General features: G+C 38.9%; 1 protein-coding gene across 2 annotated transcripts in view; it reads right to left on the bottom strand.

Annotated features, from left to right (window-relative positions):
- Window positions 1–19,203, bottom strand: part of TENM1 (teneurin transmembrane protein 1) — an 849,492-nt gene that overhangs the window by 501,398 nt on the left and 328,891 nt on the right. For both annotated transcript variants that reach the window (XM_038747613.1, XM_038747612.1), the window contains exon 2: window positions 14,734–15,013. In XM_038747613.1, coding sequence (XP_038603541.1) covers window positions 14,734–14,950 — 217 coding nt within the window. In that variant the 5' untranslated portion in view covers window positions 14,951–15,013. The remainder of the gene's footprint in view (window positions 1–14,733; window positions 15,014–19,203) is intronic.

The raw sequence follows: 19,203 nt of genomic DNA, 5'->3' as shown, positions 1-19,203 counted from the left end.
AAAATGGAGGCAGTTGTCTAAATAATTAAACAGAACTTTTGTCCCAGTCATTTGGATGGTCCAGAAAAAAAAGGAATGGTTAAGCCTAAATCCTATAGAAACATAAGCACTTAGATAACCCCAGCTCCACAGCCCCTTTATACATATCCTTATGATCCACTATTTCCCCTATGAATAACTTATTTTAATGTCTTTCTCTCCCTATAGACTGCATGCTCCTTCTGGGAAGATATGGTGTCTATCAACTCTATTGTATTATATTTTACCAAGAACTTAGTATAGTGTGCTTCACATAGTAATTGCTCAGTAAATACCACTGTTTGATTAGTGCACAAAACTTTGAGGAGCTTGGTTTTTGTTGTTGTTTATGGTATTTGTTAAGCACTTAGTTTGCACCAGGCACCAAACTAAGAACTGGGGAAGATGAAAGTTGAACAGCTTGGACATAGTTCATGTCCCAGGTGGGGCTCAGAGTCTTAATCTCTATTTTACAGATCAGGGAACAGAGGCACAGAGAAGTTAAATGACTTGCTTAAGGACACACAGCAGACAAATGGCAGACATAGGAATAGAACCGGGTCCTCCTCACTCCCAGGCCTATGCTCTATCCACTAGGCCATGTTTGGATTTATGGGAATATACATTTTATCAACATTCAATCATCATGTGTATTTTTAAGTTTCTCTTTGCACGAGGTCCTGTATTAGGTAAGAATGTATTAGAGACTAAGACCCTGTCCACAAGATGCTTACAATCTGATTTGTACAAATTTTTTGTTGCAATACATAATGTGAAACACTCAGAACACATAAAGGCAAGGTACTTCTTTGTAGATTTTTTTAAACTGAACTTTCCCATTTTCATGTATTGGGCTGATTATTTTTTAAGTGCTCTTGCAGTTTCTTTATTACTTTTATTAATCTCTCATTGCATTATTTGAATAAAACCAGAGCAAAGTTGTTTGTGAAATATTCTTTTTACGCTTATTTTTGCATTAAGATGGTTGACATTTTATTCACTGAAATTACATTTTCCTACAGTGATAAAATCATATAGCTATGTAGGTTGTTTTTTAAAGAAACATTATCTATACAGCCTACATTTATTTCAAAATTAAGGCCGTAAAACACAAATACACTACTATACTGCACAAAGATATGGCTTCAAATTTAGTTCCCAAATTAATATACAGAGAGTTGGCCACAAAGACAAAAACACAAAATACCTAGGAGAAATAAGGAGCTCAGAAAAAGAATAGGGGAAAGAAACAACATTGGTTGGTTTCTAAGTGAAAATAATTCATCTCAAACACTGGCCTACAATGAAAAACACAGCATTCTGGTGAGTAATCGTATATACCTCCATGCTAAAATGAAGGTATTCTGTGGAAGTTGCAAGCACAATAAATCACCATCTGTATTTGGCCCTTAGAGTCTATTTGAATGCCCATTCAATCCAAACCGTCTGGCTAGAAATATCATTGATTTTCTTCTTCAGTGCCATCCCTGGGAGAAAAGCCAATGCTTCATAATGGAAAAGATCACAGTTTTAAAAGAGAAAAAAAGATGCATTTTGCACTCACATTTGCACTTTTCCTGAAAATCAGGCATGCTAAGGAGAGATTCAACTCAGTAGAGAACAAAACACCCAGTGCTTTGCAAGGTACCCCTAAAATGCTGCGAAGGGATGTGAGATTAGATTTGAGGTACTAGAGTGAGTATTTCCATTCAGAGCTCCAGAAGCATGTTTTTGATAAAGGTCTAGTTTGGCCGATTTGCTTGAATAGTCTAAAACACATTCAACTGGTATTAAGTCTCAACACATTTTAAATAGTGAAATGCATGATTTCTGTTGTAAAAACACAATGGATTCCCTCTGAAAGCATTACTATACCTTGCAATCAGTCACAAATTGCCCAAGAATTCAGAACACAAGTGAAGAAAGAGGTTGCTTACATGATATTCTGGGCCTAGAAAAACACACACAGTGAGAAACGCCAATTACCACAATTACCACAATTCTTCTCTCTCCTGTCCCCTCCAAATTTGATAAGCTATAACTGTGGCAGATCCTTAGGGGGAGATTTTCAAATGAAGACTCGGCAGTCATTTTGGAGAGAGAATAAACATCATGCTTGGGTGATCAATGGAGATTTTTACAATAATTCATTCGGTCAAGTTGACAGAGGAATTCAGTTCCCTGAGTCAAGAATCCTGTAGTATTAAACTCTGTGTTTTGTAGCAATCAAAAACTTATCTTGACTAAAATCCAAAGTTGCCAAGGCCATGATAGTTTTTCAGCTATACAAATGACTGCACTCAGGTTTCAAGCCACATTTATATATTAAATATTTATGGTCTATTCTATTCTAAAATCAGGTCTATTCTTCTCAGATACTTCAAGTATGCACCCACTGGGGGATTAATGAACTCTAGTTGGCTTGTTGACTCATCTCTTAAGTCCCTGAAGCAACCAGTTCCACTGTTAGAATGTTAAATGAAAATGTATTACTATGGCAAGAAAATTCTAAATGTAGTTTCTCTATTCAAAGGCCAATGAAAGGAATCATTTGTGGGAGCTGGAAGAGACTAAAATTTACGGTTAAGCTTTGCAAGAATACAGAGGAAAATGACTTAAGGAAAGGAGATGACCAAATAAATGATGACCATATAACTGTAGGGAGGCACCTATGAAGTTTTATTTTAATGCTTATTTTTAAAACAAAAATCATGTAGCAAATATCCTTCACTAACGGATATGTGAAAACGGAATTTGAGAGGAATATAATATTCCAAATTGAGAAATATGGGTTTAGAAGAAAGCCCAATGAACACATTTGAATTATTTTTTTTACATCTTTGAAAATCTCCTTTTCATTATTCAAAAGTTTTCTTTAGGGAAACAAGGAAGGAGAGCATGTATCAAATTACTTGATTAATTGGGCCAAATGATTCCAAGTAATTATCACTGTGTTAGCTGTAGAGCGTTAAAAGGAAACCTGGGTTACTGAATGAATGAAAAAAGGAAGATTAAAACTAAGACTTCTGACCCTGGAATATAATCTCCCTAGAAGGGCACATGTATGTATTTCTTCAGGGATAAAAGGGAACAACACTGGATCCCAGAGTATAAAAGGCTACAAGATATGACTCTCCTAAACTCTACCCAGGATTAACATGAAAGGATCTTTCCGGTAAAGTGTTGGACTCAGAGTTCACGGTAAGATTGACATCTTGCTTCTAATGAAAAAGAGGACATAGATCTAATATCTACTTCAGAAAACATCTGAAGAATAGTTTGAGGCTCCTAAATGATTGGCAGGTGAAGTCTTGTCTTTATAACATAAAATAAATGAGATTACACTTTTGAAACTAAGAACCGGTAATTACAATTTAAGTTTGTTCTTGGGATTAACATTTAATGAGTGACCCAGAATGAAGAGATGTTTAATAACAGGAAGACACAAGAATAGACATGAACAGAGAAATGGAAAATGAAGATTCTTAACTTTTTTAAAAAAAACTAACTGTGTTTGTATGAACTGCCTAATGTAATGTTATAGTAATATCAATTAAAAAAACAACAAACTACTCAAGACACTCATTGAATCATTTCAAAATTCCAAGCCTCTTACAAAACGAGAGCTAGATCCTTTTCATACTACTGCTATTAATTATATTTCCACTTCTCAGGAATTGTTTACTTTTATTATTTAGCCATGTCTCAAATGGTACTGAAGCAAGCCGTCCCTTTGTCAACTGCCAGAAGTATAATTCTCTATAATTAATCAAGGAAAAGAAAATTCAGCTTTGCTTCTTTAGAATTAGGGAAAACCTGCTGTTGATAAATTGAATGCATTAGGAAATTAACATACCAGTAAATGATTCATCATTACAATGATGCACATTTGCATTTCTAGGATTTGAACTAAAAGTGCTGAAAAACATTTTCCCCTGGTATTATAAGCTAACAGTGCTAACTACCCAGTCCACATACTACAAGCCACTTAATATAAGAACTCAGAATGAAGTATAAATGTTAGTTGCTAAAAGAGTGAATGTAATATCAAATATACTAAAAATTCTAATAGATCACAATCAGATCTTCTTGTAATCTGAGTTGCAGAGGAAAATAAAGCCTTATCCATACATCTGAAGCCAAGGAAGTCTTGGAATCTATAGTGCTAGATATCTTAATTAAAATATCTGATGAGATTAGAGGACTTAATATATACTTGTGTTTGGCAATGGCAAACATCTTAGTACACTGGAGTTACTACAGTACTTCCAACAATTAAAATAAAGTTAACGTAACAACATATAAATTGCAAATGCAACTATTTTGTCGGTGAAAATTTAATTTGAAGGCATTTATGTACATTTATTAGAGAAAATGAACTGATTCAGAGTTCTGTCTGCCAACGAAAGCCTCTGAAATTCAATACTTTGCAAAGAAGGCTCTAGGTGGCTGCCTCAGTATTTCATTTAGAGATACTTTTCCAAAATATTCCATTTTTATTTACTCAACTAAAATTTAAAATAAAAAACTAACTGCATATTTCATCTTTCTTGCTTTCATGAATAAACCCAAGTATTTAGTTGATGAAAAGCAGTCTATCTGCAATTTAGCATGTTAATTTTTATTTTCCCTTAAAGTCTTTGGTCAATCAATTTGAATCAGTTTGAACACACTCTGACCATTAATAGGTTATCATTTCTAGGTGTCATAACTTTTTCCAGAAAGAAAAGGAGGAAAAAGATCCCGAGAAGATGAATTTTTCATGTAAACCCATTCAACTAAGGTCGGGTTAGGGAAATTTTTTGACATCAATTAGTCTATCACATAGTATTTGTTGAGTAACTGCTCTATATAGAGCACTTTGCTGAACATTTGGAAGAGTATAATAGAGGTAGACATTAGACATGATTTCTGCCTTCGGGGAGATTATGATTTAGAACAGATGATGGAATCTAAAATAAATTACAGGGTGGGGGAAGTAACAGAGTTTAAAAATACATACAAAAGTGCTATGGGGTTCAAGAGATAGGGAATAGCCAAGTGTCAACGTGACCCAAAGTGGTGAAGTGGCATTCGAGGAGGAAATAGGATTAGGGGAAAATGAGAGATGAATCAGGAAAGACCTCCTGGAGATGTCATCTCAGAAGGATTTGGAGAAGGGGGGACAGTAGTGTTTTGATGGATGTGAAGCAGGATGGAGTTGCAGACAGCCCTGTACCTACCCCAGCGCTTAGAACAGTGCTTGGCACACAGTAAGCACTTAACAAATGCCATCATCATCATCATCATTATTATTATTAATGAGCAACAAACCAGTGGTGAGAGAAACAAGAACAAGGTACAGTGAATAGTTTGGTTTGAGAAAAGTGAAGTGTGCGAGCTGGGGTGAAGTGGGAGAAGAGTGAGAACAAATGTGAAAAGGGAGTTGAGAAGCAGCCTGGCCTAGTGGAAAGAGCACGGGCCTGGGGACTCAGATGACCTGGGTTCTAAATGCTGCTTTGGCACTTGTCTGTTGTATGACTTTGGGCAAGTCACTTAACTTCTCTGGGCTTCAGGTCCCTCATCTGCAAAGTGAGAATTCAACACTTGTCCTCCCTCCTACATAGACTGCAAAGAAAAACCAGTCAGGATTTGGTCAATGAAAAGTTAAATATGGGGTTGAAAGAACAGATATTAAGGGGACAGGCTTGGCGACGTAGGGAGGATAGTGGTGATGTTGCCAAAAGTGATAGGTAAGCATTGAACTACTTTGATTGATTCTCCCACTCTAGACTAAAAGCTCGTTGCAGGCAGGGAACATGTCTGTTATATTGTTGTGTAGTACTCCCCCAAGCACTTAGTACAGTGCTCTGCACACAATCAGTGCTCAATAAATGTGATTGGTTGACTTGAATGAAGGGATTAAAGCCTATTTCAATTTAGCATTAATGACAAACTGCTTTGATGCTAATTTACAGTGCATTTGGTTGAAATGGTTGAAATTAGGCTTTCATTTATACACACATACACACACACATATACAAACATCTCATTAAAAATTTTTTTTAATCATATCCATCTATATTGCTATTTGCCCACATCACAATATTAATAGCAGTTTCAATCATTTTAAGACTTACTAATTTTGATTGGGTCAATTTCTTTTATTTTGAGAAGGTGTCAATGCACTTCACATTGTTTCCTATGGGAAACTATACTGTATTCAGCATTCTTTGGCTTAACACTCTATTTTCATGGAACTAATTAAGAGCACTAACCAGGGTATAGCAGTAATTGGTTTCCTCCGCCTCATTTCCCCTCTTTGGCTCTATGCTTCCTACCATACTTACTGTGCCCATGAATAAGCCCTCCTTTTGGGAGTCTGACATCCCTCAAGTGGCTCAAGGCTTCTAAAGGAGTGAAACCACAATCGTGGGATCTAGGAAATAAATATCCACATCAATTCAGGTTTTGCAATCTAAAAACTGATTTGCAGAGCTATTGTGTTTATGCTAGGAACCAAACTCACCTGGAAAACATTTTTCTTAAGGGTATTTGAAAACTCCTCACCCTGGGCTTCAAGGCTGTCCATCACCTCGCCCCCTCCTACCTCACCTCCCTTCTCTCCTTCCCCAGCCCACCCCGCACCCTCCACTCCTCTGCTGCTAATCTCCTCTCCGTGTCTTGTTCTCGCCCGTCCCGCCGTCGACCCCTGGCCCACATCATCCAACTGGCCTGGAATGCCCTCCCTTCGCACATTCATCACATTCATTCATTCATTCAATCGTATTTATTGAGCACTTACTGTGCACAGAGCACTGCACTAAGCACTTGGGAAGTACAAGTTGGCAACATATAGAGACGGTCCCTACCCAACAATGGGCTCACAGTCTAGAAGGGGGAGACAGACAACAGAACAAAACATGTGGACTGGTGTCAAGTCATCAGAATAAATAGAAATAAAGCTTCCCCATCCCCCCCGCCTTACCTCCTTCCCCTCCCCACAGCACCTGTATATATGTATATATGTTACTACGTATTTATTACTCTATTTTATTTGTACATGTTTATTCTATTTATTTTATTTTGTTAATATGTTTTGTTTTGTTCTCTGTCTCCCCCTTCTAGACTGTGAGCCCACTGTTGGGTAGGGACCATCTCTATCTATGTTGCCAATTTGTTAATTTACAAGTTGCTTAGTACAGTGCTCTGCACACAGTAAGCGCTCAATAAATACGATTGAATGAATGAATGAACATCTTTCTACGTGTCAGGTAAACCCTAGGGTGTTTGCTAATCGTGTAGGACATGATCCCTGTCCCAGATGGGGCTCAGAGTCTTAATCCCGATTTTACAGATGATGCAAATTCAATGACTTGCCCAAGGTCACAAAGCAGATGAGTGGTGGAGGCTGAATTAGAATCCACATCCTTCTGAATCCCAGGCCCATGCTCTTTCCAGTAGGCCATGCTGCTCCCATACATGTTTCACATGTTGGAGAAGCAGCACGGCTCAATGGAAAGAGCACGGGCTTGGGAGTCAGAGGTCATGGGTTCAAATCCCAGCTCTGTTAACTGTCAGCAGTATGACTTTGGGCAAGTCACTTAGCTTCTCTGTGCCTCAGTGACCTCATCTGTAAAATGGGGATTAAGACTGTGAGCCCCACGTGGGGCAATCTGATCACCTTGTATCCTCCACAGCACTTAGAACAGTGCTTTGCACATAGTAAGTGCTTAATAAATGCCATCACTGTTATTAAGTCTTAAAAATCCCAGTTTCTGTCAAATTTCTTGCAGAAAGGTTAAGTTCAAGTGATAAATAACCACTGAATTGATCTTTATATGTGTGTGTTTTAATAATTTATCTCTCTGGGCTTTGGAATTAAATTATCTGACAAATTCACAGTTCAGAAAGACTAAGTGGGAGATGTATTTTCCGCTCCAGGATTAGTGTTGGACTGATCAATGACTGATCAATCAATAGATCAATGACCGATTTGATTATATATCAAAGTCCTCCTAATAATTAGATGCTTTTTGCCATTTTTCTCATCTCTGATAGGCTGGAGGAGGATATTACTAAGCCCTATATCTAAATCGATGCATAAATCTTTTAGAGCCAGACAGCTACAGCCAAACATCACAGTACAGTGTTGAGCACATATTAAGCGCTTAATAAATGGCATTACTTCTACAAATACTGTTACTATTCGATGTCTTCAAAGAGTTTCTCTGACCAAAACCTGTGATTCTATGCTCAATAAACTCAGGCATTAGAAAAGACTGGGGTCGAACCCATTTTCATTAACTGATCTTACTGAATGGAGAGCTTTCTAGTGGTCTTCTACTTATGTGGCCTGCAGCTTCTAGATTACACCTTGCATCCTTTGAGTTCCTTTAAACTTAGTTACTTTGGCACAAGAGTATCCTAAAGACGTGGGACTAAAATGCTCTGTAATGCATTCAAATGGACAGTCCCCAAATAGCCCTTCATTCAACCGAGTATGTAATGACAAACAGAAGAAGGACACCTTCTTCGGTCTGGTTTCACACCTTGCAACGAGAATACTTTGGGAATTGAGACGTGTTCTGGTTAACTCATCATCCTTATGTTCTTCTTGAATGTTAAAAAAGAGAAAAATGATGGAAATAAATAGGGCATTCTTGGGTATGTAGTCAACTGTACTTCTCAAATGACAAACAGGCAGACTAATATTCCTCTGGCATAGCAATTTCCTGACAGAACTTGCCAGCATGTCTTATATCCATACACTCTGCAGGCATGTTAAAATGTTTCTGACTGAGTGTATACATATAAATATTTTTTTCAGGCCTATTTTGAATCAGCTCAAGTCTGAGCTGAATAGAAATTGTCTGCAACATGTGTATGCTCTTCATCAACTCAACTGTTTTTCTGTGAATTTGAAGGAAGAGCAAACATCTACTAGTTTTAACAGATCGGGCTTGTTGGAAATGAGATGGAGGTTTTTTTTCCAGCATAAGTTACTTGACAGTAGGGAGCCTGTTCTTCATAATACCTTCGCCAGGAGAATGGTGCTATTTCACAGTGTACATTTGAAAAATTAAAATGCTGATAAAGTTATTCCTTTGTTCTTTCTGCCTCAATAATTGATTTTGAATCCATAGGAACAAGTAGCCTTATTCAGTAGTTTAAAGATAAATTTCTTCAAATACTGAAGCAAATCTGTGGTCTAGTGGGAAAACCACAGACCTGGGAGTCAGAGGACTTGTTTTCTAATCCCACTACTGATATTTTCCTGCTATATGACCTTGGGAAAGTCACTTAACTTCTCCGTGCCTCTGTTTCCATCCCTGTAAACTAGTGATTAAACACTTGTTCTCCTCATTATTATAGGGAGACCCACGTGAGATAGGGACTGGGTCCAACCTGATCATCTTGTCTTGTCTCTAGTGCATAGTAATAATAATAATAATGATAATAATGGCATTTATTAAGCTCTTGCAAAGCACTGTTCTAAACGCTGAGAACCGTGCTTGGCATAAAGTACTTAATCAAAAACAAAATTATTATTATTATTATTATATTTGGCCAGGTTGAAAAGAACATAGATCATTAAGTTTCCAATAAACTTAATTCAATAAGAATTAGTTTCCATTTTAGAGCAGGCTGCTGAGCAAGAATAAACCAAAAAAAAAATACAGTCATTTGAACTTGATCTTGCTGATACTTAGCCATCTCCAAATCCAACAGAAACTCCTTATCATTGGCTTTAGTGCACTCAATCAGTCTCCTACTCCTAACTTACCTTGCTGATCTCCCACCACAACCCAATCAGTTGTGCTCCTCTGATTTTGCTTTGCTCCTCTGACTCCAACCTCTTCAATGTACCAGGATCTTGCCTATCATTCATTCAATCGTATTTATTGAGCGCTTACTGTGTGCAGAGCACTGTACTAAGCGCTTGGGAAGTACAAGTCGGCAACATATAGAGACGGTCCGCACCCAACAACGGGCTCACAGTCTAGAAGATGGCACCGACCCCTTCTTCACAACCTCCTTCTGACTGGAAATCCCTCCCCCCGGCATATACAACAAACCATCGCTTCCTCATCTTCAAAGCCTTATCGGAATCACACCTCCTCTAAGAGCCCTTCCCTGATTCAACCCTCATGTCTTCTTCTCCCACTCCCTTCTGCGTCACATAAACATTTGGTCAGTACCACTCAAACGTTTTACAGTCTCTCCACCCCGACCCCCTGCACTGAGGTAAATATTCTTATGCTCTGCTGTTCCCTAGCTGTAATTTATTTTAATGTCTGTCTCCCTTTCTAATTCTAAGATCCTAATGGGCAGGGATCGTGTCAACCAACTTTCTTGCATTACACTCTCCCAAGTGCTTAGTACAATACTCTGCACAGAGTAAGTGTACAATACTCTGCACAGAGTAAGTGCTCAATAAATACCATTGACTCATTCATTAATCGTGAGGTGCTTAACAGAAGCAACATTCTTATTAGTGCTATTGCATATTTAAATATAGTTCTATCTGCATTTCTTTTAAAGTCATTTTGCAGTTCATATTTGGCCTCCTGGGAGTTGGCCAGCTCAGTCGCATTTAGTTATTGGGGCGGAGGGTGGGGGGCTCCCGTCAGAAAAAGAAAATCAACTCTATGTCTTCCATCTGCCAAACGTCACATAACACAGGCCTGCCAAAAATTCATTCATTTTGTTGTAATCAAGAGGAAATAATTGTTCTTCCAAGAATAGCAAACATTTTAGAAAAGAAGAAAACTAACTATGGTTCCAAAAGGGTCATCAGCTTTAAATCTCAGAATTTTTCTTGATAGACAAAGATAAGCCCAAGAGAATCTTTACAGAACTTATTGACTAGTATAAACAAAAATACACATTGGCTGCCAGGAAACAATTTTATTATTTGGTACCATTGGCCCACAGCTATTTGGAGTAAATCTGGAGCCAACAGCGTCCTGTATAAATACCAGGAGGCAGAACGAAAAGGCTTTTTAGGTCTTGGCCTTCGGTTCCTCTGGCTGTTAAAAAGGTTGTTTCCTTTACCTTTAGAGAAGCAACGTGGCTCAGTGGAAAGAGCATGGGCTTTGGAGTCAGAGGTCATGGTTTCAAACCCCAGCTCCACTAATTGTCAGCTGTGTGACTTTGAGCAAGTCACTTTACTTCTCTGTGCCTCAGTTACCTCATCTGTAAAATAGGGATTAAGAATGTGAGCCCCCCGTGGGACACCCTGATCACCTCGCAACCTCCCCAGCACTTAGAACAGTGCTTTGCACACAGTAAGCGCTTAATAAATGCCATCATTATTATTTACCTCCTTATCCTGTAGACTGTAAGCTCCTTGTGGGCAGGGATCATGTCTACGAACTCTGTAGTACTGTACTTTCCCAAGTGTTTAGTATAGTTCTCAACACACAGTAAGTGCTCAATAAATACCACTGACTGCTTAACCTCCCTCTACCAACTGATGGGATTTGGGAGTGGCTATTGAAAAAAAATATCAGTACCTAAGCTCCAAGGCCCTCACCTATCTAGCCATTTCAAGGACTACATCCCTCTCCGATCATCCCTCTTATCCAGAGGCCTGTCCCTTTGTGGTAATTGCCAAGAGACTCCGGATATTTACAAGGAATTAGCATTGCTTAAGATGGTGGAGTTTCAAGTCTCCGCTCTGACCCAGAATTCACTTGCCATCCTGCTCCGACCTGACCAAAGTCTAAATTCTAGACATACACCGCATTCCTTCTCTTCTTAATTTGGGACATTTACAGTCCTTAAGAAAAATGTCTGTTTTAAATGTATTTCACTGCTGAATTAGTCCTCTCTTTGTGCCTTTGCCTGGCTTATCTGTGTTCATAGGAAGTGTCCTTCCTCCAACTATGGCTACCCAGTCACTAGAGGGAAATCCTGGATGGAGATATCAGTGGGAGAAGAGCACCTGACCCTTTGCCTGGGAGGAGAGGGAGCTATTGTTTCCTGCTCCTGATCAAAAATTGGCCTGGATGAATGCAGTGATAATATGATTGAACAAATATTCAAGGTACTATTTACAAAGGGCACATGGTAGGATATGATACATATAAACCCCCAGGACCGTACAATTGTTTATTTCTAATAAGTAGATAAGACAAGAATGCCTTATGACAACTTAGAATTGTCAACATTCGATATCTATTACTTCGAGAAAATGTCAATTTTTGAATTTTTTCCTAGGTTGAATAGTGAACGCTTTTAGAAAGGCTGAAAATGACAATTTTCTAGCCTTCCTTGTCTCTATTTCTCCTCTTCCCCACTCTCTACCTGCTTGATTAATTACAAGGACAATCCGACTAGAAATCCTGTTACGAACTGTTTGTGAGGACATCTGCTCAAAAATTTACCCGAGTACATAAGGACTGCACATTGGTGTGTTACAGAAGCGAATATCAAGGGATAGGTAGTAATAAAATATTTATGGTTCTTGTTACCCAGTCGATCATATTTACTGAACACTGTGTGCAGAACATTATATTAAGTGTATAGGAGAGTACAATATACCAGAGTTAGTAGACCTGTTCCCTGCCCATAGTGAGTTTACAGCCTAGAAGGGGAGATAGACATTAATATAAATAAATAAATTACAGATATGTTACATAAGTGCTGGGGAACTGAGGGATGGGTGACTAAGTGCCAAGCACTGTAATAACCACAAGGGAAGGCAGAAGATAATTAGGTTGGACATAATCTCTGTTCCACATGGATCTCACATTCTAAATATGAGAGAATAGGATTCAATCCACATTTTACAGAGGAGGAAACTAAGGCTCAGAGAAGTGAACTGACTTGCCCAAGGTCACACAGCAGACATGTGGCATAACTAGGATTGAAAAGCAGCATGGCCTAGCTGTTAAAGCAGACACTTGGGAGCCAGAAAATCTTGGTTCATTCATTCATTCAATCGTATTTATTGAGTGCTTACTGTGTGCAGAGCACTGTACTAAGCACTTGGGAAGTAGAAGTAGGCAACATATAGAGATGGTCCCTACCCAATAACGTTGATATCAGGGAAGGTAATTCAATTTGCCTGGAATGATTTGCTCTTTACAAAGAAATTTAATGACAATCTCCTAAGAAAGAGGGACTTAGACAAAACTAAACTTAGAAAGAAAACAGAAGTTCAAATAGGCCAGATAATTCTAGTGAAAGTATAGGCTAAGGTGTCAGTCACATAAAAACACAGCAGTACATTATTCTGGAAGCTTTCAATATTTTTAGCAACAATCCTCTGCAACTTGTTTGCTGTGTAATCTTGGACAAGTCACTTAACTTCTCTATGCCTCAGTTGCCTCATCTGTAAAATGGGGACTGGGACCATGAGCCTCATGTGGGACAGGGACTGTGTCCAACCTGATTAGCTTGAATCTACCCTAGAGCTTAGTACAGTGCCTGGCACCCAGTAAGTGCTTCACAAAAGCCGTAAAGAAAGAAATAGAATCCAGGTCCTCTGACTCCTAGGGCAGTGCTCCTTTCACTAGGCCTTTCTGCTTGTTCAGTGCTTATTATGCTCTAAGCATTAAATTAAGCACTTGGAGAGATATGAGAAAACCAGGTCAGACACATTTCTTCTCCACATGGGGCTCACGGTCTAAGTAGGAGGGAGTACTCTGCATTTAATTTAACTTTCCCCTCTTATTCTTTCTATGCATTCACTTAAGCTTCTATGTCCCAGGTCAAAGAGTTTGGGAAATCCACAGAAGTGCGATATATTTCCTTCAGCCCCCTCTCCCAGTAACGCTGAAAGAACATGAGCCCCATGCAGAGCAGGGACTGTGTCTGATCCGATGTTCTTGTATCCCAGCTTTAGCACAGTGCGTAGCACTTAGTAAGTGCTTAATATCATTATTACTTTTATTTTTGAATACAACAGGCATAGCTAACCCATACCATACAGAGATTTGAGCTACATACAACTTAAGTTTTTAATTTTGGGTAACTTCACATTTCCTCCTAGAGGAATTTAAACCATATCACACAAACTCCATTTTACCATTATATGGTGAAAAGACTAGGGTTTACAGAAGAGGTCCCTGAAGGAAAGAATATCTCAGGATCAACACGAAAGCTTCTTTCTTTTTCTCTTCTCTCCACATTCTATCTGATAAACTTGATGTTTCCTGCTCATCTGAGGGGCCTTAGCTAACCTGAACTGAAAAATTTGTTGTATGCACGTCTCTAGGCTGCAAGTTCATTGCGGACAGGGAATGTGTCTGCCAACTCTGTTTTATTGTACTCTCCCGAGTGTTCAAAGCTCTGAACATAGTAAGCACACAATAAATACCACTGATCAATTGAATATTTGTTCTAGACTTCAGCAAAGATGAGGTTCAGACTTGAAAGCACTTAGCTATTTCCCACTTAACGATGCAGTATTTCTCCTTCAGACTGTAAATGGCTACTTAGAGTATTACACACATTTTGAATGCTTTGAGAAGAGGATTATTGCATCTAAACTCATCCATAATCCTATTAGAATCATTACGGGACATTGTATCCTTAAAAGCCACATATTGCCTACAACCTTTACAGCTAAATTGATGCACGGAAAATCCACCAGGCATACGTATGCAATGGAAATTATTAAATTGCTAAACATCAGCATAGACTCTTTAAATATATGCTATTGATGTATGTGTAAAGAATAGACATTAGAAGGAATTAATCTTCGTTCATATTAAACTTTCATACCTTGAGTAGAATTATCTACTTCTTTTCTCTTCCTGCTTTGGCTGTTATAATTCAATCGAAGCTCTTGGTTATACTCATGAAGGGTTTCTCTTGAGTCATAGGATTGTCTTGGTTTCCTCCCATCTTCACTCTCATCAGAAGAACTGGTGTAAGTGAGATCCATTTCGTGCTTGACTTTGGATAGTGGCTGGTAGGGTTTACAATCCATCTGCTCCATCTCCGATCAAACAGGCTCACAGTCATGAAAACAAGGAAGAGGAATGCTTTAACACACACAGTTCTGCAACAGAAAAGAAAAAAAAACTTAAATGTATCCATGGGAAAAGAATTAGCTAGGAAGAGTCACAATTTGTTCAGATAAAATCATTCAAGTGGTTTGGAAAGAGACAAACTAGATGATGTGAAGAGAGCCTGAGGCAAATATATTATCTTGTACTACACTGCATATATTGCCAAGCATTTAGCATTAAACTGGGGTTTGGAACACTAGAAAATACTGAAAGTAATGAAGAAATTGCTTGGGAAATATTTGTGTTAGTCTGCAAATAAAGCACAACGCTAGCATTTTTGGAAACATTAAGGTCAATGAGCAGAAAACAGAACAGAAAGATGTCATTTGTGACAGTTCCCAGCAGTCTGTTACCCAACAAATACTCATGCCACACTCTGTTCAGTCTTATTCCATATTTAAAAGTACAACTGATGCGAACAACAGAAAAAAAATCCAGAAAAGCATGATCTTGCCTTTCACTAAGTGATGATTTTAAAAGGGACTTGGGAAAGAAGGGGATTCTTGCAATATCCTAAAGAGACAGGTTCGGTAATACTGACTTAGTGGTGTCAGGCTCAGCTTGTGCTAGTATAACTCACATGAACTGAGAGAGGAGTACTTTCTTTAGTGTGCAATGTATTAAGGAAACAATGACATTTTTGATAGAGTGCGTGGCCACCAAGATAGCAGTTCAACAGATTCCTTACGGACATCAATAGAAAATTTTAAAGTAATGATACGTGACTGCAAGAAATAAAATCCAAAAAAACACATTTCTAAGTTAGGAATGTGAAGCTGGGGTTCTGATCACAAGAGGCATCCTTCTCCAGGGCACTTTCTATATGACTGATGAAACAACAAAATTTGTTTCTTTTTTTAACCAACACAAACTTAACTGCACCTATTTTAAGCTGCACATATTTTCTTCAAATCCTACTTGTGTAGTGTTTCTTTTGAAGTTCAGGATTAAATCACTAAGTGCTTTTCAAACAGAACTGCAGGTGTTCTAATCCCTTGAGTTTTAAATCTGCAAAATGAAAAGGCTCTAAAACACGAAGGTGTTTTTTTGACTGATCAAGTCTGCATAATGTGGGCAGCATGAGGAAGACTTTCTGAGAGCAATGGAATGCTTACAATGTACTATAATGATTTTATAACAGAAGCAGTGTGGACTAGAGAGTCCACGCCTGGGAGTCCACGCCTGGGAGTCAGATGACCTGGGTTCTAATTCCTGCCCTGACACTTGTCTGCTGCACAACCTTGGGCAAGTCACTTTAACCTGGGACTCAGTTACCTCATCTGTAAAGTGGGGACTAAATTCCCCTCCCTTCAATTGAGGCTTTGAGACCCATGTGGTTCAGAGATGGTATCCAACCCAATTATTTTGTACTATGCCAGCACTTAGAACAGTGTCCGGCACATAGTGAGTGCTTAAGAAATGCCATAATTATTATTGTTAGGGGAAAGAGCACGGGTCTGCCAGTCAGAGGACTTGGGTTCTAATTGTGACTTTACCAATTGCCTGCTGTGTGACCTTGGGCAAGTCACTTAACTTCTCTATGCCTCAGTTGCTTCATCTGTTAAATGGGGATTAAGACTGTGAGTCCCACATGGACTATGTCCAACCTGATTAGAGTGTGTCTGCCCCAGCAGTTAGTATAGAGTTTGGCCCAAAGAAAGCATTTAAGAAACAGTGCAATTATTACTTTTATCTTCCATTTTGATGCTTTTCATTTGAAAGTGATGGTGATAATAGCCTTGTCATATCATTGGAATTTAGAAATATATTCTATGGCTGGAGATATCCATAGTGTAACTTCATTGGAGTCTCTATCATAATTTGCAGCACTGGAATAATAACAATAATAATAATGACAATGGTATTTGTTAAGCTCTTAATACGTGACTAGCGATGTTGGAAGCACTGGGGTAGGTACAAAGCAATCAGGTTGGACACAGTCTCCGTCCCACATGGCGATCCCAGTCTTAATCCCCATTTTACAGATGAGGTAACTGAGGCACAGATATGTGAAGTGGACATGCCCAAGGTCTCTCAGCAGACACATGGCAGAGTCAGGATTAGAACCCACGTCCCCTGATTCCCTGGCCCGTGCGCTTTCCACTAGACCATGCTATGACATCATGTGAACTGGAGGCCCTTGGTAAACTTTTATTTCTAGGGAAGGATAAAAATTCTCATAAAAGTCTACACAATATATTGCGGTGCTATGAAAAATATAATGAGAAAACCAAATGAGTGACTTCTTTAAATGATTTAGTTCTAAGATTCAGCCAGATGTGCTTAGCATCCGATAGTCTTATTTTATACTTGAACAATTCTGCTTTGCCCTTGTACTTTCCTCTCTGTATCTAACAACAACAACAAATCCTCAAAATATAAGTGCCACTAAAAAAATGCTGTGTGAATGTCCACACTCATTTTTTCTGTTATCTAGTCTTCCAGTGACAAAACGAAGCATCAACTCTGATCAATATCATCAAGTTGCCTTTGCCAGAGAAAAGGTGAAAGCGAATAAGAATGACCTTGGTGTGAAGTTGCACAGTATTCTCCTAACTAAAAGATGGCCCTTTTTCAACCTCACTGTCAGCTAACCTTATGATTATTATTATTCAATAGCTTGAATGGAAGAGGAAACACAATTCTGAAAACACTGCTAAACTGTGTAGCACAAATAAATTAGGGTCAAAGTCTTACAGCACAGATTATACTTAACAAATGATTGGAGCATTTGTTCAAGTACACAAAGAACTCAAGGCTATCACTTAAGGGTATTAGACACTTGTAGTGGCAAACTGGCAATGTAAGATAGAGCATCATGACCTTAGGACTTTGATAAACTAAATACAGTGGCAACATAATTTAGCCATTTAAAAAAGGAAATTAAAATCAAAATCCTTTCTCTTTAAAGCCTTTCAAATTTTAACATACAGAGGAAGTGTAAAATGGGAGCTTCAGTTTAAAGAGCACATCTAAATGCAAAAGAAATGACAGAACACTCATTTATTACTATTGTCATCAAGAACAATAATGGTAATAATAATAATCTCTATTCAGTGCTTACTATGTGTCAAGCACTAAGAAAAGGAATCATATCTTCTGTTACTGTTACAGTGTAGAACTGAAAGGAAAGGAAAATCCCAAGCAAGGCATTGTGTTCTACCAAGAACACAGAACTGAGTTGCTAACAAAGGCCAGGAGTCAGATATGTGAGAAAAGGACAGAAGGTCTGGCTTAATAGAGAAGCAACAGAAGCAGCATGGCTCAGTGGAAAGAGCATGGGCTTCAGAGCCAGAGGTCATGGGTTCTAATCCCAGCTCCACCACTTGTCAGCTGTGTGACTTTGGGCAAGTCACTTAACTTCTCTGTGCCTCTGTCACCTCATCTGTAAAATGGGGATGAAGACTGTGAGCCCCACGTGGGACAATCTGATTACCTTGTATCCCCCTAGCGCTTAGAACAGTGCTTGGCACACAGTAAGCGCTTAACAAATGCCATTATTATTATTATTATTATCAGATCACCAAGCTCTGTTTTGGGAAGTGCTATGAGTTGGAACTCAAAGAATTTACAAGAGGTAGCTAAGAGCCTGTCAGAGGCAAGAAGGTTGGTCACTTGAGGTTTGGATTAAGCAACACAGCATCACTTGGCTGGATCCAACTCAATAAAACCCACCACTCCTTCTTCGCCAGTCTCTCTCCACCTGCCACTATTTGTATAGTGAGGAGCAAGTGCAGGCCAGAGCAGATGGTGGCTGAAGGGAGAGTAGAGTCCAAGCCTCATGCCAACAGTCATGGCACTGCCCTCCTATTCCCCTGAAGGATGGTGCTGCTGGCCATTGCAGAACTCAATGTTCATTTTCCCCGAAAGACTTGAGGGCAAGTGAAATGGGAGATGATAATAATAATGATAATAATAATAATGGCATTTGTTAAGTGCTTACTATGTGCAAAGCACTGTTCTAAGCGTTGGGGATCTTACAGGGTGAACAGGTTGTTCCACAGGGGGCTCACAGTCTTCATCCCCATTTTACAGATGACATAACTGAGGCACAGAGAAGTTAAGTGACTTGCCCAAATTCACACTGAAGTAACTTGCCCAAAGTCACACAGCTGATAAGTGGCAGAGTCGGGATTAGAACCCACAACCTCTGAATCCCAAGCCCGGGCTCTTTCCACTG

This window comes from Tachyglossus aculeatus, chromosome 6 (assembly GCF_015852505.1).
Source record: "Tachyglossus aculeatus isolate mTacAcu1 chromosome 6, mTacAcu1.pri, whole genome shotgun sequence".
Lineage (NCBI taxonomy): Eukaryota > Metazoa > Chordata > Mammalia > Monotremata > Tachyglossidae > Tachyglossus > Tachyglossus aculeatus.
The sequence above is the reverse complement of the archived record's forward strand: the minus strand, read 5'-3'. Positions and strand labels throughout refer to the sequence as shown.